Below are 22500 nucleotides of genomic sequence, written 5' to 3'. Positions count from 1 at the left end.
CAGGAGAATCAGGGCAGGTGAAAAACATCTTTATCCTACTTACATGGTGAAATAAAATATTTCGAATCATTTTCCGATGAATTCTCACTGCTTTTGCGGTACCTATTGCGCTCTGTTGCCAAATTGGATAGGAATAAAAGATTAAAAGTCTTTCTTTTGCAAATTTACCGAAGAAGGAATTTCATGCAATATTTTTTTTGCACAACTATGAATTTTTTGGCATCAAAATTTTAAAGAAAGGGGGAAGAGGCTTTTTCATTTTGAACTTAAAACCAAGATGTTACAGGTTTACTTCCTGTATGGTATATATGGTGATGACTCAGGGTAAAACCTTCTTTCATTTTCGAAGTGACGTCGCTGTCAAGGAATAAAGCATTTACCAGACCGTGCGTTCCGAATCATCTGTTAGTCTTGTATAAATCATGGCTCACTATTTCTCATTTTCTTTAGAGTGTCCCTGCTTTGGTCCTGAAATCCTCTTTCTATTTTCAGTTGAATTACCAGGGTCATGTGATCAGTTACAAAGCAGAAGGCAGAATACACAAGTTAAAATGGGTGTACGATGGTAGAGCCTGGGATGTGGGGAGTGGAACTAGTGTCGAAGCTAGACACTATAAGAGCAAACAAGGAGCAATAGAACACGCTGTCAAGAAGCTTATCGACGAACTTAAAACTAAAGGCATTGTCACTGGATGAAATTCTCGAAACAGAAACTGAAAATTTTTAATATTTGATAGTTGAAATTTTGAAGTTTGTTTTTTACATCATAGTTTCCGATATAAATTAGAGAGAACTAATTGTTTTTTTTTATGTGAGAAGTGTAGAATAATCATTAAAAGAAAGGTTACAAAGGAATGGAATTAAAAATTATCACGCAATATTATTGAGTGCGTGATTAGTGTGCGTGACTGGATCCCGGTCTCTAGGCGATTTGTCTGCTTGACAACATGGACAACGCCGACTTGGAAAAGCTCTCTATTTTCCCTGGAAAACTAACCCCGAAATTCCATCCAAATACTACTGAATACTCCGTAACACTTGGAAGCGATGTTAATCAAATTAAAATTGATCCACTGACAAGTGATTCAGGAGCTTCCTACTGCATTTCGGTAAGTTCTGTTTTCCCTCCATATCATGGCTTTTAACAGTCGACAGTAATGACTTTAGTCTGTTTTGGATTTTTAAGGGAAGTGGCGGTGGAAAAACAGTTATATTAAAAGAAGGAGAAGTGACATCCGTTAAAATAGAAGTTACAGCTGAAGATGGAAGCACAAACAAGAATTATTTCATTCACGTTACTCGACTTTCTTCAAGTGATGCCTCGCTGAGTGATCTCAAACTCTCTGTGGTAACAAATCTTTGTCCAAAGTTTGCCTCTAACGTCGCTAGCTATTCAAGTAGTGTCCCGTTTAATTTTTCCTCTGTCGAAGTAGCACCTGTTGCTGCTGATAAAAAAACTGCGGTGAAAATAAACGGCAGGGATTCAAAAGAAACTGTTTATTTAAACTACGGTGAAACTCTCGTCGAAGTCGAGGTCACATCTCCAGATGGAAGCAATAAACAAATTTACAGTTTGTTGATCTGTCGTAATAAGATTCCTGGGGCGACATATTTTTCTGACGGAAGAGAGCAGTCAAACTTTACTTGTCCTGTGTGTTTAGGAATTCTACATCGGCCTAAATCGATTAAAAATAGCGACCCGAAACACGTATTTTGCAAGAGCTGCATCGATGAACTTACTAGAACTTCAAAGCGGGATCCCTTAAATGGGACGTCATTAGACAATAACTGGAAGTTAGAAGAATATGACTTGGATAAAGAGTTGTCGTCTCAAATGGTGTTCTGTGTTTATAAACACTGGGGATGTAGTGTGACAGTAAAGTTGTGTGAGCTTGGTCCTCATGTCAAGCAATGTGACTTTAGACCTTGTGTGGTGGAGAAATCTGAGGAGTTGGTTCCAGTGAAGGATCTGGAAGAAAAATCAAAGGTTAGCTGATAATTCTTTGCGAATAAGCACGTGCATTCCGAGAACATGACAAATTTTGCTGTTTCGATCTATGATAATCGAGATAGCCATCTACGATGGTGTTTTACTCTTAAACAAGCACTATATTTTTTATTCCATAATTAAGTAAAGTACGATCGTCCGGGTGAGTGTAGTCCTGAGAGGGACTGTTTGAGATGACATTGATTTTTTATTCCATAGTTATCCCCTTTAAAACATAAACTATATAAGACGGTGTTCCATACGCTCTGTACTTTGTACCTATTAGGTATTTTTTAAAGTGTTAATTTAAATTTTGATTGACGGGTGGCAATGCCAAAGGGAACTTTTTGCTTCCAGGGTTAGGGACCACTTGCTCCCCAACCATTCCGTATAATTTTTGAGTGTGGTTACACAAAAAGCAGCTAGTACCTCTATCCAAAAAAAAACCAAAAAAAAAAAAACTCAGATGACGAGCTTTGACTGTGTTGTCTATATCCTTTTCCTATCTCAAGCCTAATCTTAAATGTTGAGAATATTTCGGAGGGGGAAAGGAGGTGGGGGAGGGGGCAGTGTGAGCAGTAGCATAGCATCCTAGTAGCCCTGTTTTTAAGTCCAAGTCATTGTTTCGATTGTTTAGTCTTTTTTTTTGGCTAGGGTAGCAAGCCAATCACGTTATGTTACGAGAGCTGCTACATCACCCGTTGGGAGTGCAGTGCTGGAAATAACAGTCGGTCATCGGACATTGTCCGACCAAATTTTGAAAATGTCCGGCCAATTTCACATTATGATCGGACACGATGACCGAACATGTCACCAGCACATCTTCAGTTCTCTTCTTCAAGATGTTGTCAGTTGATAAATTATGTCTGGTCCAATTTGTCAAATGTCCGACCAAAAGGAAGATTTGAAAGGACATATGTCCTCTGAATAAAGAAAAATTATTTCCAGCACTGGAGTGTCTTCTGCTGTCCTGTGGTTATGTGGTTTTTTCTTATGTGCTGTATGGGGAGGCAGGGTTTAAACAGATGCTGGAGTAAGCAAAGGACTTGCCAAGTCTAAGAGCATCTCCTGATCATATCCCATAGGTTACAACATTGAGGCAGATTTTTATGTTTCTCTCTTGATTCTCTGGCTTTTAGCCCTCTCTCAGGCAAAGCCTACATAAGATAATTTAGACCAAGCTATACAATCCATAGGGCTAAGCTCAGTTAGTGCATTTACGGCCAAAATAATATTATTAACCCAGTGACCCCTGGGGTAGGTCTTGACAGATTTTACTCTCTCTGACGCCGGACAATTTTACTTGTCCACTGGGGGCGTCCTTGGGCATTTGAGGTGTCAGTAGGTTAATAAAGCAGTATAATTTATTTGGCAAATTACTCAATGATTGATAGAGTTACTGAATTGTGATTCTCAGGAAGCTTGCAAAGGGTGTCCGGATTGCAATCGGCCAGTAAGAACTTCTGAAATGGAGGAACATAAGATGTACATGTGTACAGTCAAACATCCCACCTCAGCAGTGAAACACAAAGCTGAAATTAGAGTGTGGGAGAAGAAGTTACAACAAGAAACAAATATAAAGTCTGTGGAAGAAATGATGAAGACAGCAAATGAGCAAGTTGAGGAGTGTTTCAAGGTCCTACCTCAACATGGTTGGTGCTGAATCCTTGCTATAATTATGCAAATGGGAATTATCCGTAGGACAATAAATTAACTTGGCAATACTGCAAGAGTTGTTTACCAGTCCAATCTGTGAAAAAAAAAAAAAAACTTGTTTCTCACCTTGAAATATAGGTATTAAAATATGTGAATCTGAGAGGAAGATACCAAGTAAAATTAATGATGTAAATTGCGGTATAAGCTATCCCTGGTAGAATTTTAGCTATAGTCTTCATTTATTCAGATGCATTTTCATTAACCGTTTTGCCCGTGAACTGCCCCCTCCCCCCTTCCCCCAAACCACCTGGCATTAGTCTTGATAACTGCACAGGGGCCAAAAAAAATTGAGGATTAATATCACACATGTTTTCTGAAGTTGCAGAAATTGCCTGAGTCATGTGGCAACGAGGACAATTTCTGAAACTTCTGAAAATACAAGTGATATTAAGCCTTAATTTTATGAGAAAACTTGTGATTACTTGTTTATATAAAGGGCAACATTCTTTTATTGAGATGGTCAAAAAAGGCATAATGTTGTGCAATTTTGTAGGAAGCCATTTCAGTGTTCAGTTAGCGTCAATGAATGAATCGGCTGATTGAAAATTTTATTTTTGTACAACAATGCCAAAGCAATGAAACCAGCTCTGCTAAAAAACGTTTACTACTGTACATGAAAATAATGAAAGTAATTTGCCTGGGGAAATTAATGAAAAATGCCCCTCAGGTCTGAGTCAATCAGCATTTAGTACTTTTTTCCTCTATGTTATGAGACAGTGTAAAACCTTTAACCCTCAGGAGCCACTTATAGATTTTACTCTGTCTAATGCCAGACGATTTTACTGATCAGTGGGGTTCGCCTAGGGCTTTAAAGGGTTAAGTGTCTATCTTAGGAGGGAAAGGGTGAAAGGAGACATCATGTTTTTAGTGGACATAGACATTGTGAACCCTCTTCCCCCAGAAGCAGCTCCCATTTAAGAGTGAAGTCATCTGTTTGTTACTCTTGGGAGGGTAAGTGTCGTTGATATCACGAATTTACAAATTGTTGACATTGCTGTTGTTCATGCACACAGTCACATGTTACATTTTGACCTTTTAACTCTAGCTGATAATGGTTCCAGAGAAACTAAGTCAGGAACATTTACCTGTACCTTTAGTATAATTACATAGGTGATTATTGAAAATTCTCTGCGCTGTTTGGTTGCACTTGAGGTGATTATTACGTGATAATCATTTAAACGGTTTTTCAAAATGGCTGCAAGCTGTTTTGTTGAGGTGACAGACAACTTGAAATTATTATTGTTTTGAAGAAAATGCATATTTTTCAAATACCCCCGGTAATCAGCTATGTAACTATACTGAAACAGTAATTCACCTCCCCTTTGGTGAAATATTTTTAAATAACAATATTTTGTAGGTAGTGCAGGTCATTTTCATGGTGAGGTTTCACCACTGAGGTACCTTGAGATGGCTTCAGAATGGATTGCTTCTGCGATTAAGCTGGCTCCCAAAAAGGCTGATCTTCACTTTCAACTCGGGCAAGTTTTAGAAGAACAGCATTATGTTCAGGATCTGTATGGGATTAAACCTTCAGTACGTTTCTTTGTTGTGTTTGTGAGGGGATGGGGGTGGTTCAGGAGGAGGAGATCCCATTTCCTGCCCTCCCCACTATCCCCAAACCTAGTATTTTGTTTCCTTATGTATTTCCATCATTTCAGCTGTGATCCGGCCTAGTTGATTAAAATTTTGGTTTTATCAACGGAGTTGATAATGTAAATTGGCCACCATACAGAGATTCTAAAAGCTGACGTTTGGAGCGTTAGCCCTTCGTCAGAGCGAATCGCGAATCGCTCTGACGAAGGGCTAACGCTCGAAACGTCAGCTTTTAGAATCTCTGTACGGTGGCCAATTTACATTATCAACTCCGTTGATAAAACCAAAATTTTTGTATACTACTTCCCCACCGACGCAGCACCACAGTTTCTTTCGAAACTACCCCCTTCATCTAGTTGATTAAAGCTGAGTTAGCATTAACTGCGACGAAACTTTATACGCTCCCATGAAATTTCAACCATTTAATTTTAGCCTATATTTCCCAAAAAGCCTGTCTTGGGTCTTGAAAATTGTGCGTGTTTGTGTGTTCTTGAAATGTCATTTTCCAATCATTTCATTGGACGCTGAAACTCACTGTTTTTTTTTTAAAGAAATCCTCGGATGAAGAAATGGATTTTAATATGAAGTCTAAAGAGAGTTCAAAGGAAGATGATATTCAGGCAATCTGTGAGATAAGGGGTACAGGTCGCAATGCTCCCCTTTCCCTTCAGCTGAAGGCAATTGATGAAGAATACCACTATCTTTTGGATCAAGGACAGTCAGATAAAGCTGATTATGTACAAAAGCTGTATGCATGGAAATCAAAGCAGGCCACACAGGTACAGTAAGCACCATTTGTTTCAGGAAACGAAACGACAAATGTCGAACAAAACTGTCCATTCTAATGAAACATTACTCGGATTATTGCACACTGTCTTTTTTAAGTATTCTTTTTTATAGGGAACTGGTAGTAAGCTTTCCATTTCTTTTGTAGAACAAGACTGCACAGTTCGTCGCAAATGAAGAGGAACCTCTTGGGAAAGCATTCATGAAGTATATGGACGCCTTATCATACGGATTAGATAATCATCTGTACAACTTGCATGTTGGCAGAATGCTCCTCTTGCAAAACAAACCAGAGGAGGCTTTGACACGGCTTCAAGTTGCTGTTGGATTGAAACCAACTAATGTGGAAGCCAGGTTATAAGATCTTTTGTTTTTGTTTATTGAAGAACGTTTGTTGCTTGTAACATACTTCATACAAACACAAGATGAACATAAGGCATCATTCATCTTTTTGATAACAGAATTGGACCTTAATTCATGCTCAAGATGTTTTAAATCATGGGATGTGTTAAGTTTTATTTTCTCCTGTTCATGCAGATTTTATCTTGGATTGGCCCTCTGTCAGCAGAAAGACGCTATCAGCAAAAGAACCGAGGAAGCTGTTAAATATTTGTCTGAAGGAGTAGAATACTTGTTAAGACAAATAACTAGTGATTCCGATGAGCCAAGCATCAATCCTAATAAATGGCAACAAACCAGTCTATCTTCGAATAACCTGATTAGACTTGACAATGTACAGTGGCTCGAAGGGTGTGCTTTGCTTGGAAGCATTTGTAAAAACTTTCCAAACGTACCATGTGGTGTGATGTCTTCTCAACGTTATCTGCATTTGTCATCGATGTTGGCCACTGACGTGATGTCTCGTCTCGTAGCAAGGGGAGATACATATCACGAAGTTGAATGGATCCTGTTTAAAAGTCATTTTCAACTTCTTCAAATGATGCTTGATGGAACAAAGGGAAAACCATGTGGACAAAAAATTGAGATTTCTCGATTTTGTGAAAATTTGTCCAGTTTACTGAGCTGCTCGAATATTCCTCCCGGAAAGCAAATTCTTGAATTGCAAGAAAAGGTGAGAACAAACGGCAAGGTATTTCATGGCCCACAGATAGACTGCTTTATTTTTACCTACAATGCCTGACAGCAGTCGCTTATACTCCGTTCCCTTGCAGATTTGCCAGGAAGCGGTTGTGCTCCAACCCTGCAATAGCCGTGCTCTTTATCGCTTGGGTGATGCACAATTAAGTTGCCACGACAATGACGATCCTACTTCGACAAATTTCAAACAGATCCTTCAAGATGCAGAACTGAGTTACCGAGCTAGCATTGAACAAGAAGGTTCCCCATCGGTTGGAGGTGAGGTTTCTCCAAAGATTGCAGAACAACTGTGGTTCAAAGAGCGAAAAGCAAAACAAAAGGCAGAAAAGAAACCAGTGGCTCCTGAGTCTCAAAAGGCTGCTGCCCCAACAGCTTCTAAGGAAGGAACAAAAGCTGGACGAGGGGTTGTAGCAGCTGCAAGAGGTAGATAGATGCTATATTGGCTTGTATTTTTTTAATCAGGCTTTTAATCTTACAAGGCATATTTTCTTTGTTAATCATTGATTGTCTTACAGGTCGAGGTACAGCTGTAAGAGGAAGGGGAAACGCTCCTTCTCGAGGTGCAGCTACTGCTGCATCCAAGGCACCTGTTGGAGGAATTCGTGGTAAGACATCTCCTACAAAGCTTACGGGAGTACAAGCAAGGGCTGCTGCCAGAGGAGGTGGCAAGACAACTGCTGGAAAAACAACGCGTATGTTGATGTTTTCTTGTTTGCCTTAATCTTTTTTCGATTAAAAGAAGAATCTCTGATTTAAATTTAATCTTGTATATCCAGACAGTTGTAGGCTTCATTTCTACAGGTAACCTCTGCTCAAGTTAGCTTGCAATGCGCATGAACAAAGATGAGCCTTAGCTAGTTTCCATGAAAGAAATGGTTAGTACTCAAACCGAAATTCAAGTGGAACAATATAGAATAGGATAACAAAGCTTCTCTTGTTTTTAGTGTCACCTTCAAAGTCATCGACATCAACAACTTCTTCTCACAAGTCTGGTGCCTGTTCTCCTACAAAACAACCAACTTCAACGAAAACAGCTACATCAGCAGCAAAAACAGGGCTAAAAAGCCCAGTCACTCCAACTCCAGAGAAACCTGCAGATCTCAACCCTACAGCTGTGGAGAAAGCGAGTGGTCCACTGAACAAAGCTACCCACCAACCACGATTGGGCTTGGCGCGCGTTTTGATGCGAAAAGGTGGTGATAGCATTAGTGATGCTCAGATGTTTTACGAAGAGGTGATCTCAATGGCACCTGAAGTTCACGATGCTTACATTGAGTTAGCTGACTCGTGCGTCAAATCAGACCCCATGAAAGCCGTTGACATCTATAGCAAATACCCCTTTAAGGTGAGGTTTATCGAGGAGGTTCCTGCACCGTCTCATCTTCCATTCCATTGCCTGCTGTAGCTGAAATATAAATGTAATAATATTTCCCCGTGAAGTGTAGAAGATGATTTATGTCTACACTCAGTGGAATAATTAAAAAGGTGATGTAATTCACTTAAGGATTTCTTCTAACAGGAGTCGGGCCCATGACCTTCGATGACTAGTTCGGATGCGCTACCACTGAACTATGCGAAACCCGAAGGAACTACGCCATTAAACTAGTTTTAGCTTAAAATCGTCCTGCTTTACATCAGCGAGGACTAAAAATTGTGGCATTCTCACAAGTGGAGTGTGGAAGATTGTATGTGAATTTTGGTTAATGCCCCACGATGCTCCCACGAGTCTCCTGTTGCTCAGTGGTAGGGTATCCGGGTTAATTAATAATCGGAAGGTCGTAGCTACGTTCGACCCCTGTGAAGGGGAACTCGGATTTATTCCGAGTATCCCTGAGTCAACATCGGAAAAATACATCTCATCTGCATTATTACTTTCACAGGAGCCATTGACTTTTGATGATGCATACATCCATGGTGAAATTGTTCGCTTGTTGATGAAGAATGAAAAATATACTGACCCTAGGTTGGGACCAAGTATGATTTCCCTTGGAAAAGTTATGGGTCTTACAGTGCTGGAGAAGTATGTGGACACACTGGACAAGACATTCAAGTACAGCAAACTGCTTATGGAAGTTTACGCGGGAGTCCATGGCAAAAGTGTGGATGATCCCGACTTGAAGCAGTTTTTCAAATTTAAATGCTGGCTTTAAATAGTTTGTGTGGATTATATTGTTAAGGCTAAGTATTTTCCCAGCTCTTCAAAAGCCGTACAACGGAACCGCGCTTCGCAATAGTCGATATTTGATCTTTGTGCGAAAACCGGGTCATCTGTTACTTTGCTTTAACCATTGTTAAGTGAAGGTGCGCTGTATAATTTTTTCTCAATATTTGTTTATTTGTATTTTTTTTCATTGATTAAGTTTAACTGATTGTGTGTATGAATAAAATATTGTAGTAGGAAATTCTTCAGTAGTTTTGTGTTTGGTTTGTATTTCTTCTGGCACTTCACGCGAGAGTGTATTTGAAAAGTGACGTGCAATTTATTTAAAAGGCCGTGCCTTTTCTTACATGAGACTTCATGGTAATTAAAGGCAAAAAAAATAAATTGACGCTAGAAAAACAATTTTCGAACCTTTATATCGTTAAGGCAAGTCGCTTGGGCTTAAGCCACTGCGAAATATAGGAACAAAATAAAATATCGACATTGAATGGTGCTGAGATAAGTATGTACATGTAAGTATGAAGAATTTTCTTTTCTTTTTATTATCAGTTTTTCATTAAAATAAAAGTGGCCCAAATTTGAAAACAAATTCCTTTTTTCTATCAATAATAATAATAATAATATAATATTATAATAATAATAATAATAATAATAATAATAATATAACTTTATTAAGGATGACAGATGAAGACATCGTCTTTTTTCAATCTGGCCCCTTGTGCTTATGACTTAGGGTAACCCAAAAAGTGTTACCCCATAATAAAATGACCTTTTGTCCAGCGCAAATTTTACGTGTTCAATATTGTGTCGCTAAAATACTCTGTACAGTTTTTCATTAAAACTTTCATTCAACCAATGGGAAAACTTCAAATGCCCAATATCGCACAATGTAGGGGTGATTGTTATGATTATATATTTACATAGCGTTTTCAAATCATATTTTGATAAGGTGAGATTGTGGGGGTTGAGAGTAGTCCTCAGAAGAACTGACGTTTCGACATCCTGAGCGGAGGTCCTCCTCAGAGTGAAGTGATTTGTGTTGTGTCGGTAACCTGAGGATGATCCGCTCACGTTATCCAAACATGTTAATGTCACTAACAACAGTCCTTCCCGGGACTACTCTGACCCAGACGATCTTACTTCAGCAAGTCTTGATTCGACTCCTGGGTGCAGGGATGGCGCAATGGTGAGAGCACTCGTCTCCCACTAATGTGGCCTGGGTTCGATTCCCAGACTCGGCGTAATAGGTGGATTGAGTTTGTTGGTTTTCTACTGCACCGAGAGGTTTTTCCCCAGGTACTCCGGTTTTCCCCTCTCCTCAAAAACAGACATTTTACTTGATTTGGGTTAATTCTTTATTTTAGTTTACAGTGTCTCCGATTAGTGCTCCAGCGCTAGAATGACCAGACACTTAAATAAAGTTCCTATCTATTCTTATCCTATCCAAACCTTTTTAAGGTACTAAATGGACCACTGCTTAAGTACAAAAAATCCTATTCAAGGTACTTTATGTAGAGCAGCGCAATAAACGCATTGTTTTTACGTGTTATTGAAAGTCTATTGCCCCTCTTTAATTATAATGCTGCCACCGCAGTTGGCACCTAAGTTACGGCATGGATGAAATCCAACATTGGTTAGCAGCATTAGTTAATAATGTTCTCTCGGGGTCTATATCATTTGTAAATATGTAGCGGACCTCTTCATAAAAATCAGCAACAAATTTCAAGATGCAGCATATCTACTTTGACGATTTGTTCTTTTTGCTGTGCTGCAATTTTCTTAAAATTGTTTGAATTTTATTTCTGTTTTTGCCCCTGCCTTCTTCTTCTTCTTCTTCTTGGAGTAGTTGTTTTTCTTCTTTTTGACATTTGAGGCCATTTTCGTCAGTTTCATTTGGGAGACTGCTGTCACTCCCGAAGGATACTGGACTGCTTTGTCTTGACATCGGGTCTGATGACCTCGATCCACTGGCGCTGTGTGCGCCGGTTGTATCTGCTAATTGCAAAACAAACAGTAATGGGCTCTTTTTCTCGAGTTATTACTCAACTGAACCCCAATTGAAGAAAGAAACAGTCTGGAAACTCCTGTTCAAAAACTTTGTTTTGGATTAATATGCGCACTTGCGCTATAAGATGGCTAAGCCGACCCCACAAGGATTTTTTGAGAAGAAGGGGCACATACAGTATAAAAAAAAACAATCGTTCCATTGAGTCAGTGCATCTCGGGGAAAGAAATTTCCTTATGGGTAATACTAAGTGCACTCTTATCGGCGAGCTTACTTGAAGTAGTCGGTGTTTTGTTGAAGTTTCCTCCCTGTGTGGGCTGATCATGAAGCTCTTTCGAGAGATTCAGAGGTGATAATTCCTGCAAAATATATATGTCCAGGCCAAGTTTGTTAATGTGAATTCATTCTACGTTCCAACTAATTCAGAATTGGTCTAATCTATGAAGGGGAAAGAGATAATTATTAATAATTAACATAACTTCTTCAAAGACTTTGGAATACCCCTTGCATAATCATAATTGAAAGACAGTCATCATATTTTCTATTTGCTACTTTACTTTGGCATAAAGCAGGACCAATTACATTTGTAGTGCTCTTCTGCATGCATTGTCCGTACTCCAAACCTGCATAGGTTTTCTGGGGCAGCAATTAAGAAATTCTCTTACGGGGTTTCTGGGCTCTCTGACATTCGTTGATGCTGACTAAAATTTCGGTCGCTGGCAGCTCTTTGTGGCAAATACACTGGATCTGGCTTAGCTGTCTTCTCTTGCAAACTTCTGTGAGAAACGCTTCTGAAATCCCTATTGGACGCGGGTTCCCACAAGGACTTTTCCTGAGAGACAGATTCATCGCTATATCCACTTTTAAAGCTGCGGCCGTCTTCTCTGAACTTCTCAATTTCCAGCTGCAATCTCCTGTTTTCACTTTGTAGGTTGACGAGCTCTTTCATGGTTCTATAGCCTTCAGCCTTAACGCTCGATAGGTCGGATTTGAGCCGCTTGTTTTCTGATTTAGTTGACGACATGTTTCGTTCAAATTTGGCCTTTTCTTTCTCAACTCGAGCCATCTCCTCATGAAGAATGAGAGCCTGTTGTTGTAGTCTGTTGTTCTCTTCTTTGATGCTTGACATTTCTTTCTCCATTCTCTTCACAGACAATGTCCTGTCGCACATTTTGGTTTTTAGGTGGTTGTTTCTGCTCAGTAATTTCTGCACTTGATTCTGAAGATCGGAATTGTGCTTTCTTATGATGGATAACTCATTTGAGATAAGAACATTGGTGCATTTGGTCTCTGCAAGTTCCTTTTGCATCCTTTGAAGCACTCTTATTTCGCTACCCACAACAGAACTGTCTTCAGACGAAATTTGAGACGAGATGCTGATGTCAAGATCTGTTGCCGACACTAATGAGCTGTCAGTGTGGACCTCCATGCTAGAGTCGACATCGTCCAAATTTCTCGGTAAACCATCCTCTAATACATTGTGTTGCCCAAAATTGGAAGTATCTTTACTCGTGTACCTTCGATCTTTCTTCTGTTGCTTTCTCGCAAACGTAGTAGTTGACATAGATGGATCATCGCCTTTTCTTGTCATATGGTATGGTTTTGGAGTCTCCGATTCTGTGGAAGGGAATTGAGTGATTTGAGTGCAGTTGTCTGGTTTTTTCCTTTCATCAAATCTTTTGTCAACACTTTCGATGTGCAGACTGGCACTGTTTGTGTTGGAAAAAAATGGAGTTATTGAAGTCTCATCTACTGCTATTCCTTCGTCATCTCGAGTTTGCATTTGACTGACAGGGCTTTCAACATTACCGAGAGCTTCTGAAGATCCAGGAGAGCGAGGTAAAGGCTTATCAGTTAACTCTTCAAGGGTGAACTTCAAGCGTGGAACTGGTTTTGAGTTTTCATTCGTTTTCAGTCTGTGAAGGGATGTTGTCATTCTGGTATCACTTTCATCTTCTGTGTTATTCGGTGAAATTTGAGTGCAGTTGTCCGTAATTTCCATTATTTTGAAGCTTTTCAGCATGCTATTTTCAGCCTGTAAAGCCGACATCTCAGCAGTCATTTTCGAGTTCTCATCGAGGACGCATGATAGCACTGTTTCCAATTTGGTGTATCTTTCGCTAATGTCGTAAAGCTGTTCTTCTAATTTTTGTTTCGAGACATCGTGCCCTTCAGATCTCATGCAAAGCAATTCTTTCTCCATTGCTTCTCGTGTCTCTATTGCATCTGACAGCTCGATCTCAAGTCTTGCTTTTTGATTTTCAAGATTTCGTTTAGCTTCCTCGATTGAGTTCTTTTCTTGTGTTAAGTCGTGTAAGTTTTGTTGTAGCTCCTCCTTTTCCTCATCAATAAGAACCTGTTCCTTTAAAATGGCTTCATTCTGTGTTTGCAATATACCCGCTCTCACTTTTAGTGACTCGCATTCATTTAACAACGAGCTGATTTCCCTTTTCATGGACAGTTGTTCTTCTACTAGTAAGCTAATTTCATGCTGACTTTTCTCATTGTCTTTAGATCGTTGTTGCACTTCTGACCTAAGCATGGAAATTGTCCACTCCAACTCACGTCTTGACTGGGAAACATCCTCTTTTGTGTCATTGTAAATAATCTCTGTATCACCCAGTTGTTTCGTGTGACCCATTTCCACACTTTCAACTTTGAGCGCTTCCTCGCGGTTATTTTTCTTATTCACAGCAGACGTATCTTTCTCAGCCTGGAGGATAGAACTTGCATCACCTGATCGCTGCCTGATCAAAATCCCTGACTCCTTATTATAATCTCTTGATTCGCTTTCATAGTTTTCTCCAACTTTATGCTGATCCGTACCTAACAACATCTTGTCTCTCACTTCGTAAGATTCAAGGACATTGTGTGAACGTTCTTTTACCCTCTCCCGGTTGTTCTCATCATTACTATTTGGCTTGGCGGTTTCTATTTCTTCGCCAGGGGTACTTTGATCATTCGGAGTTTCATTTTCAAAGTCTTTAATGTCAGGCAGACTTAACATTGAAGTTGTTCTTTTCTTAGTCATTTTCTCTTTATCGTCGACATATGAAACGATTATCACCGGAATAGCGATTGCTGTTGTGACTGAAGAAGCTTTTTTAAATTCAGCCATTTGTACACACTCCGGTTCCACTTTATAGTCTTCTTGATGTTCGTTGTTTTCATACGACTCACTGCACTGTACTAAAAGTTGGGCATAATAATCGCTGTCTCCCGTACCCAAATCTTCATCGGCTTTAGGCGGTGTGGTGTCTTGAAAACTTTCTATAGTTCTGTCGACATTGCGATCGGGCACCGACTCTGTTTGAACGGACTGGTCTTGAAGACGTTTCAGAATTGGATCAACGCTCAAGAAGTCCCGTTTATGCGTCTCCATTTTGTCGATTGCATTTTCTTCATTTTTAATTCATTATCGTCTTTCCATTTTTTAATTTCTTGCAAAAGGTGCATGTTTGTACTGACCAGGTCTTCATTTTCTGTTCTGCAAGTTCGCAGTTGCGTTTGCAGCTGTTCAGCTTCTTGCAATTTAATGTTACAAGTTTGTAGCTCGCGCTTTAACCCATTCTTTATTTCTGTTTGAGAGAGCAGATCCTTCTCGAGTTCAGTAACGAGTTTTTCAGCTTCTTTGTTCCTCTTTTGGATGTCCTCAAAGCCAGTCTCAATCTGCAGCAAGTCTCGAACTTTTTCTTTTGCTTGGCGGCAATCTGATTTTGTATCTTCAAGTTCTTTGAGCAAACTTTCCTTCTCTTGGGTGTATGAAGATAGCAAGAGTTTAATTTCCTGTTTCTGTTTAATGCAAGATTCTTGGCTATGCCTAAGTTCGCTTTCTATCCAATCATTTTCATTTTTTAATGCTTCGAGCTCATTAAGGAGAGTTTTTCTTTCTTGTTTCAAGAGTGTATTTTCTTCGTGTCCTTGCCCTTCAATTTCATTTTCAACATTTCCATTCGTCCACTTCATTTCACTTCTCAGGTCTTCCTTTTCAGATGAATGTGCTTCCACATCTTTAAGTCCCTTATTTGTTTCAATTTGCAGCTGGTCAGCAACAGATTGGGTTGGATGTAACGCGTCGTTTGTGGTCGAATGTTTGTCTTCTGATTCTGTTTTGTTATCTTGACAAACAAGATTTTCTCTAGTTTGTGCTTTTTCTTTTTCAATCTCGTTATTTTGGGATTCTAGGACTCCCATCACTTTGATTAGCTGCTCCTCTTCTCTTCGCGGCTGGTCAACTTCGAATTGGGATTTTCCTTGATGATAACCATCTCCTTTGCTTATGGTTAAGTGATAATTTGCCATCTCTTTTTCAAGGGATGACTCGATATTCTCCGTTTTCAGGTCTGACTCACTCTTCAAGTATTCCTCGTGATATTTGAGGCCTTCCACTTCTGCAAGTACTTGAGTTTGAAGTGAGAGGCAGCTATTCTCCCCGATAGGAGTATTGACAGTAGGGAGTGCAGAATTGTCACTGTGTATCCAGCCTCTTCCTTCCAACTGAGATGTCTCGTCAGGAGGATTTTTTATGTTGTTGCTCGATTTCAGTTTGGTTCTGTTCACCCCGACTTCGGGTTGAATTTGATTGATAGCTATCATCACTATTTGAAGTTCTTGCTTTTCCTTTAGCGTCTTTTGAAATACTTGTGATGTTGTTGTCACTTAGGGTATCTTTCCTGTCTTTTATTTGTGCGTGTTTAACGCTACAACTGTCGCTATGGCTACACATCAACTCATTTTGTTTCAATTGTGTGACCGGTAATAAAAATACATCATTTTTCTCAAGCTCATGTTGTTGTTTTTCTTGGAGAACAGCAATAACGTTTTCTGCTTCAACCAACTTAAACTTTAAAACTGCTTTTTCTCTCATTGCTTTTGCGAAGGATTGTTCCAGCCGCATCTGTGACCTAGCGAAGTACGATGCCTTCCTTTCCAGTAAAAGGTTTTCCTTTGCCATCATAGAAAATCCTGCTTTGACGTCTTCCGTGAAAGAAGCAAGTTCTTTCTCTTTTTCTTGACCTTGATTGTCAAGTGAACCGTTACCCATCTTTATTGGAGTGTAATCCTCTGCTGAAAACACAGGTGTTTCTTTTGTCATGTTCACTCTAAGGCTTCTTGTACAACAGCACATTGACCCGCAATCTTCTCCCTTAAACTGGCGAGTTGATTCGTTAATTGAACCTTTTCAGTTTCAAGTTGTTCTAGTTTTCTTGTAAGGAATGGTCTTTCCTTCAAGAATCCGTTTCTTCTCGGTTTGGACCTCTTTACTTTCCCTTGTGATACCCTGAGCAGCTTTTGACTTTGCCTTTTGAATTGTTTTCGACATGCGATTCCTTTTTCTTTTCCTCCCTCCGCTTCAACTCTTCATTTCGCTGTTCCAGGCTTTTTATCCTCCCCTTGAACAGCCTTGTTTTCTTTCTTCAAAGCTTCGTTTGTGTTTTCAAGTTCTCTCTTCTTTTCTCTACATGCAGCAAGTTCATCTTCAAGATGCTGCTGCATTTTGTGGTATTTTTCCAACTCATTTTGCAACGAAACATTCATCTTACCCAGTTGACTTTTCTTTTAATGTTACGATTTCCTTGCTGAGATCATCGTTCTGAACTTCTAGTTTTCTGTTGCTGTCTTTTAGAACTTCAAGCTTCTGTTTCAGGGAAGCGTTCTCTTTTTCCAGCGATTCTTTATCGTGCTGGTGATCTGTTATCGCTTTATTTGTGTGATGAATAATGTCAAACTTCATGGGTCAAGCGATCGTTTTCTTCATGAAAACAGCGAAGCTCCTTTTGCAAACTCTCTAATGCCTTGGTCTTTATTTCAAGCTGGTTTATTAACTTATGAGAGTCATCCACACTCGCTTTCAAGTTTTTGATTTAATTCACGAAGTTCTTGAAGTTCCCTCTCGAGTTGTTCTTGTTTTCTTTCCAATTCCATCCTCCTGTCTTCTTGCGATTGTGCATTTTTCGAGGCAGACCTTATAACATCGATTTCTTCCTTGAGGTTATTGCATTCTTATTGCACCCTGGTGAGCTCTTTCTCTAGAAGTCCTTTCTCCTTTTCTAATAATTTTGTATGTTTGTATTTCTAGGGGGTCAAACGTCGTTCTTCCATTTCCATTTTTACAGTTGTTGGACGTCTCCGTTTCGTAACAGCCTTCCCTCCACCTTCCATCTGTTCCTCAAGGCTTTTCTTGACACTCTTTACTTCTTCTAACTCGTTTTTCACCTGGTTATAGTCGGCCGTCATTTTTTCTAAGTATTTTCGGAGAAACATCAGTTCCTCCTTCTCCCCGTCTTTCTCATCTTTAGACTCTAGTAATTTTTCAAGGCGAAAATATTCCTCCGGTGAAGTCTCATTTCCTGCGTTTGTTGATGCAACAGGTCTTAGTTTGTTCGCCTCTAAGTCTTGTTCCAATTGCAGAATTTGCCCTTTTTCAACTTCTTTCTCCTTTGTAAGTTGATATTTGTCTTTTTCCAATTTAGCATTCTTCTTTTCGTTTTCCTTTTGCTCGTCTTTCTGGATGTCAAGATCTTGGCGCAACAAGTTATTTTCTTTTAGAGCATCTTCCAGGCGCTTCTCCAGGATTTCTTTACAGACACTTGCCTCGTGCAGATGAAAGCTTTCTTGTCGCTTTTCGTTTTTAAGTGTGCTGATTTCGTCTTTAATTGTCTCACATGAACAGCGCATTTCCATAAGACGTATTTCCAAATTTGCAGCCTTTTCAATATTGTCATCTAGTTGGGTGTTCAACAAATTTCTTCTCGGACTCACTCTGCTGAAGATCTCTCCTAAGCCTTTCACACTCGGTTTGGACACTTCGTAATTGAAACTCAAGCTTCAGTTTTTCGCTTGCAACTTTCAACAGATCCTGTTCAAGTTTCTGCATCCTTTCTTCCTTGTCCCCATTTTCCTCACTGGGTTTCCTAAGATCGTCTTTGTTTGACCCTTTTTGTACATTAAGTGAAACTGCTTTGAACACGACTTGAGCATTGGGAAGTTTGAGTATTTACTGGTTCCTGTTCGCCTTTTAAACTTGTCAGCTGATTCCTCCAGGGATAGTCGCCGAGTCTTTCTGCCTTTTTGCAGAGCTGTTAATTCTAGTTTCATTTTTATCGTCTCATTTTCACTTTCCAACGTTTTGATTTTCTCTTGAAGAGTTTGTTTCCCCCGCTTTCTCATCTTCCAGTTTCTTCAACAGGTCCTTTTTGGCCTTTTCATTTCCTAAATATTCTTCCTGCTTCTTTTTCAGATGAGAATTTTCAACTTCAAGCTCCTTTATTCGTTCCTGTAGACGGGATACATGGTTATTGAAATATGAAACTTCTGTAAGCTTATCTTCGTCGATGGGAATTTGATTCAAATTCTTATTGTCTTCACCAGTTTCTTTTGCTTCGTTGGTTTTTTCAATGAGGGCATCCTGATACTGCGCCCTAAGAATCTCGTATTCTTTGGTCAACTCTGCGTGCTTTTCTTCGAGCAACTTGTATTCGTCACTTGCACTTTCTGCACACTCTCAATCTCTTTGATGGTGTCATCTTTGTCCGAAGGCGTTTTACAGTCCTCCTCGACAATTTTGCTTTTGGCATCGTTGTCTTCTACCTGGACGTTGGCCTGCAGTTTGTCTATGAGATCGTGGGCGCTTTCCAAGTCCTGCCTGTACATGGCAAGAACTTGTTCGCTCTCTGCTAACTGCTGCTGAAGGTAAACCATTTTCAAGCTTCAGGAGTTGATTTTCATGTTCCAGTTGCTTGCTCTCGTCTGCGTGAGACTCTGCTATGGAAGAAGACGTATCACCTATTTCGTCCTCGCTTGTGTGTGTGATGGTGTAAAACTTCTTACTAGGTGTTACTTTTAAGGTTTTCTCAGTCCTGCTTAATTCCAGTTTTTTGTGGATTTCTTGTAAAAGATAGTTCCCGATCTAAGCTGGATGCTTCATCCTTAACTTTGTGCGTGACTGAGCTGAGTTCAGTCTCGGACCCAGTCGCTCGAGAACGTACTTGGGCCCACTCTTGGTTGAGTCTTCTTCCTCAATCTTTACCTTAGAGTATTCTTTTTCAAGGGCTTCCTGATATTCTGACATTCCTGCAATTTCTTTTTGTAAATTCGAATTAAGCCGTTTCTGCTCAGATACTTCGGACTCGAGCTCAAAAATCTTTCCTCCTGAAACCTCAGTTCATCATTCGTTCTTTTGGTTTCTTTCTCATTTGATGATCGTTCATCTAACAGCTCTTCTCTTTGTTTTTTAAGAGATGCTAATTCTAAGAGGGCGTTTTTTCGCATGCTTTCTCAACATGAATTCGTTCTTTTTTGACACTTGCAAGTTCTAAAGACGATTCCTGATGCTTGTTTTTCCAAGAGGACAGTTCCAACTCCATTTTCGATATTTCCGTCTCAAGTGTTTTGTTGTCCTTCTCTAGTCTGGTGCTCATGTAAGCGATGGCTTCAATGTCTTTCTCAAGTCGCGTTGACTTCTCTCGATATCTATGCAAGTCCTCCGTAACGTCTGAATGGATGTGCCTTAATTCTGTTACTTCTCCCGTCAGCTTTACCTTCTCTTTCTTAAGGGATGAAAGTTCGTTCTTTAATCGGTTGCATGCATCCTCACTTGCTTGCAAAGAAGCTTTCATTTTGATCGATTTGTCGTCCAGAAGTTTCACTGACTTTTCCAATCGTGCTTTGTCTTGCGATGCTTTTTCGAGTTTTACTTTAAATTCCGCGTTTTCCTCTATAAGGCCAACGACTTCCATTTCATTTGACGACAGTTGCTTCGGGGAGGATTTTTTAGATAAATTTTGGTGATCTTCGTCTTTCCATCGGACTTCGTGAGTGATTTTCCTGAGGATTTTGTTGGTGAGGGCGGTGGAATACGTTTTCTCTCATCCTCAGTAGATTGCTGCGAACCAGTCAGAGTATTGTTTCCCCTCACTAACTCCCTCTCTAATTCTGTTCGTTAAGCCTTTATCTTCTCTTCCAGTTCTTCATTTTGATTTTTTACATGAAAATACTGCAGGCGAACCTGTTGCACACGTTTCCTTCTCCTCTACAACCTGGTTGTCCAAATTGGTTATTGTTTGTTGAGCTTCGGCAAGTTTCCTTTCTTATGATCAAGTTCTTCTTCTAAATCCTCATTAGTCTTCTATAGCCTCTCCTAGTTCTTGTTCAACTTTTTGCAGCTTTCTCTTCAGCTCTTGTATCTGCTTGATAAGTGCTTCTTTTGACTTACTTTTGACAAGTCGTCACTGCCAGTATCATTCCCAACTAAGAAAACTGGAGTTACTCACGACATCTCTTTTTCCACTTTTGTTCGGCGTTGATACCTCAACGACTTCTCTTTGCTGGGACTTGCGGAGGGGGAACGTAGACTTCTGGCAAGTTTTGTGATAATTATCTCTTCATCGCTGTCGTCGATGTTTGCATCGAAAGAGTCGGTTCTTGATCATCGGATAGTTCGTCCTCACACGCCATTTCGCCCGGGTTGGGCATAAACGTGTAAATCTTTGAAATACTTTCCATACACGTCTTTAAGAACGCTTCCCTGTTCTCGTTTCCGTCAGACATCTGAGAGCTGTTTTTCACTATCATTGCTCTCATGTGAAGCTTCCATGACGTCAGAAAGCGTCGGGATATCCCCTGAGTCCCTCTTTGGAGTGACTCAACATTAAGTCTTTGCCAAGTCCGAATCAGCCAATTGCTGTAAGTCCCTTCTGTGCTTTTGGACTTTTCGAACGTCTTTTCTCCAAATTGGATTTTTCTAGTTTTAGATGGGAACATTCAGATCTTAGTTTTGTCAACATAGTGTTTCACCTTCCAAATAATTCCTCTTTCAACCCTTGGTTTTCCTTCCTCCATTTTTTTGTCGAGAACAACTCTGTCTCAAGCTTAGTAGTATCTTCATGCGGCGTCATTTATGTTTCCTTTTCGAGCTCATTTTTAGTGTGTTTGAGAGTCGTGAGTGTTCCTCTCGTCGTGGTGATTACGGAACCTTGGGTTGGAAGTTTTGCCAATATCCGTGGTTTTCCTGTCTGCAGTTAACACAATCGGTTTTTGATGTTTTCCTTTTAAACCTAACTTTTTTCGTCCTGCGTTTTACTTCGAAGAACAACAGATTTTCTTGAGCACAAGCCTTTCATTCGCTTTTTGTCTCCGAGCTTTCTCACATGCTTGTCGTAGATTCTACAAAGCTCTATGACTAAAAGGCAAGCCAGAAAGCGCCTATATCTATGATTCACAAACCGGAGGCAGTTCTTCGCCAGACCCGAGTTCAAATCCTCAGCATTGGCCCACAGGTCGATATCACTCACAAGCCTATAATAAAACCAGTAAAATTGAAAACTTATAAGAAGTGACATCCATACTGACGTTCGTCCGAAGTAAAGTAAGACATCGAGACCATCTTTAACTAATTATCACGAAATAGAACAGAAGATCACGTCTTACGGCATCAATTTGTATCGTCTCAAAAACTGACTTATTCTACTACTTTTAGATGGAATTTGGGTGAGGCGTTTTTTCAGCAATATGAATCTTCTAAGGTGAGCAAATGTGTGGGGGGGGGGGGGGGGGGGGGGGGTGTGTGAGAATGATATATGTTGTGAAGTGTGCATCCATTGGAAACTCGGAAAAAATGGTTGGCGCACCTCATATATCCTTTAATTAAGGTGACTGCGCGGATGCACTTATGAGCTATGCTGTCACTTGTTATTTTGACTTTGTAACTGCGTGATCCAGTTCTAGTAAAAGACCCACATTTCACCCTTGCTCACCACAGAGTCTCTCGGAGTTCAGAGTTGAGTTAGAGCAGCCGACTAAGATCGGTGGGGTCGTGGGGTTTCAAATCCCATCTGGAACTCGGATTTTTTCCGAGTTTCGCAATGAGTAGCCAATTTCACAATAGATATGGACTCCTAACCCTTTATAACGTTTCGCTGGAAACCATAAATGCCCCATAAAGGGAATATTATATATGCTGCTCTTTTGTGTTTTTTCTTACCAGGCATATTGTTTCGCGTCGAAACATTATAAGTCTGGTGAGTTTCTTCCCAGCTCGTTCCACTGCGGCGACTGGCCTGGGAATACAAAGAAAGTTACCGAAGCTAATCTATGTGTCTTCCTCAATAAGAAAGGAAAAACGTTCATAGGTATACTGGGTCCGTTTCTCAAAGG

The 22500-nt window shown here is 40.0% G+C and overlaps 3 protein-coding genes and 1 pseudogene across 6 annotated transcripts in view; 2 read left to right on the top strand and 2 right to left on the bottom strand.

The window, feature by feature from the left end:
• The window catches only part of LOC138026285 (anti-lipopolysaccharide factor-like), a 1179-nt gene extending 301 nt beyond the window's left edge, over positions 1–878 (top strand). The window contains exons 2-3 of the mRNA XM_068873565.1: positions 1–17; positions 493–878. The exon at positions 1–17 is cut by the window's left edge and continues 60 nt beyond it. Coding sequence (XP_068729666.1) covers positions 1–17; positions 493–696 — 221 coding nt within the window. The 3' untranslated portion in view covers positions 697–878. The remainder of the gene's footprint in view (positions 18–492) is intronic.
• Positions 879–942: 64 nt separating this feature from the next.
• LOC138026252 (uncharacterized) lies at positions 943–9582 on the top strand. Of its 2 annotated transcripts, none has more exons than XM_068873518.1 (11): positions 943–1109; positions 1187–1987; positions 3405–3639; positions 5061–5236; positions 5848–6075; positions 6231–6436; positions 6620–7154; positions 7255–7603; positions 7696–7872; positions 8125–8525; positions 9061–9582. In XM_068873518.1, the coding sequence occupies exons 1-11, from the start codon at positions 948–950 to the stop codon at positions 9328–9330; spliced, it is 3540 nt and encodes a 1179-aa protein (XP_068729619.1). In that variant the 5' UTR covers positions 943–947; the 3' UTR covers positions 9331–9582. The 2 variants fall into 2 exon arrangements, with proteins under 2 accessions (XP_068729619.1, XP_068729620.1); XM_068873519.1 differs by having other exon boundaries at positions 3405–3643; positions 5065–5236.
• Positions 9583–10678: 1096 nt separating this feature from the next.
• Positions 10679–22500, bottom strand: part of LOC138026244 (centromere-associated protein E-like) — a 43199-nt gene continuing 31377 nt past the window's right edge. For all 3 annotated transcript variants that reach the window (XM_068873498.1, XM_068873497.1, XM_068873495.1), the window contains one exon: positions 10679–11336. In XM_068873498.1, the coding sequence (XP_068729599.1) occupies positions 11080–11336 (257 nt within the window). In that variant the 3' untranslated portion in view covers positions 10679–11079. The remainder of the gene's footprint in view (positions 11337–22500) is intronic.
• The window catches only part of LOC138027415 (early endosome antigen 1-like), a 12791-nt pseudogene continuing 4991 nt past the window's right edge, over positions 14701–22500 (bottom strand).

Source organism: Montipora capricornis, chromosome 12, assembly GCF_036669925.1.
Source record: "Montipora capricornis isolate CH-2021 chromosome 12, ASM3666992v2, whole genome shotgun sequence".
NCBI classification, from domain to species: Eukaryota; Metazoa; Cnidaria; class Anthozoa; order Scleractinia; family Acroporidae; genus Montipora; species Montipora capricornis.
Note: the sequence above shows the minus strand (reverse complement) of the source record. Positions and strands in the feature narration are given on the sequence as shown.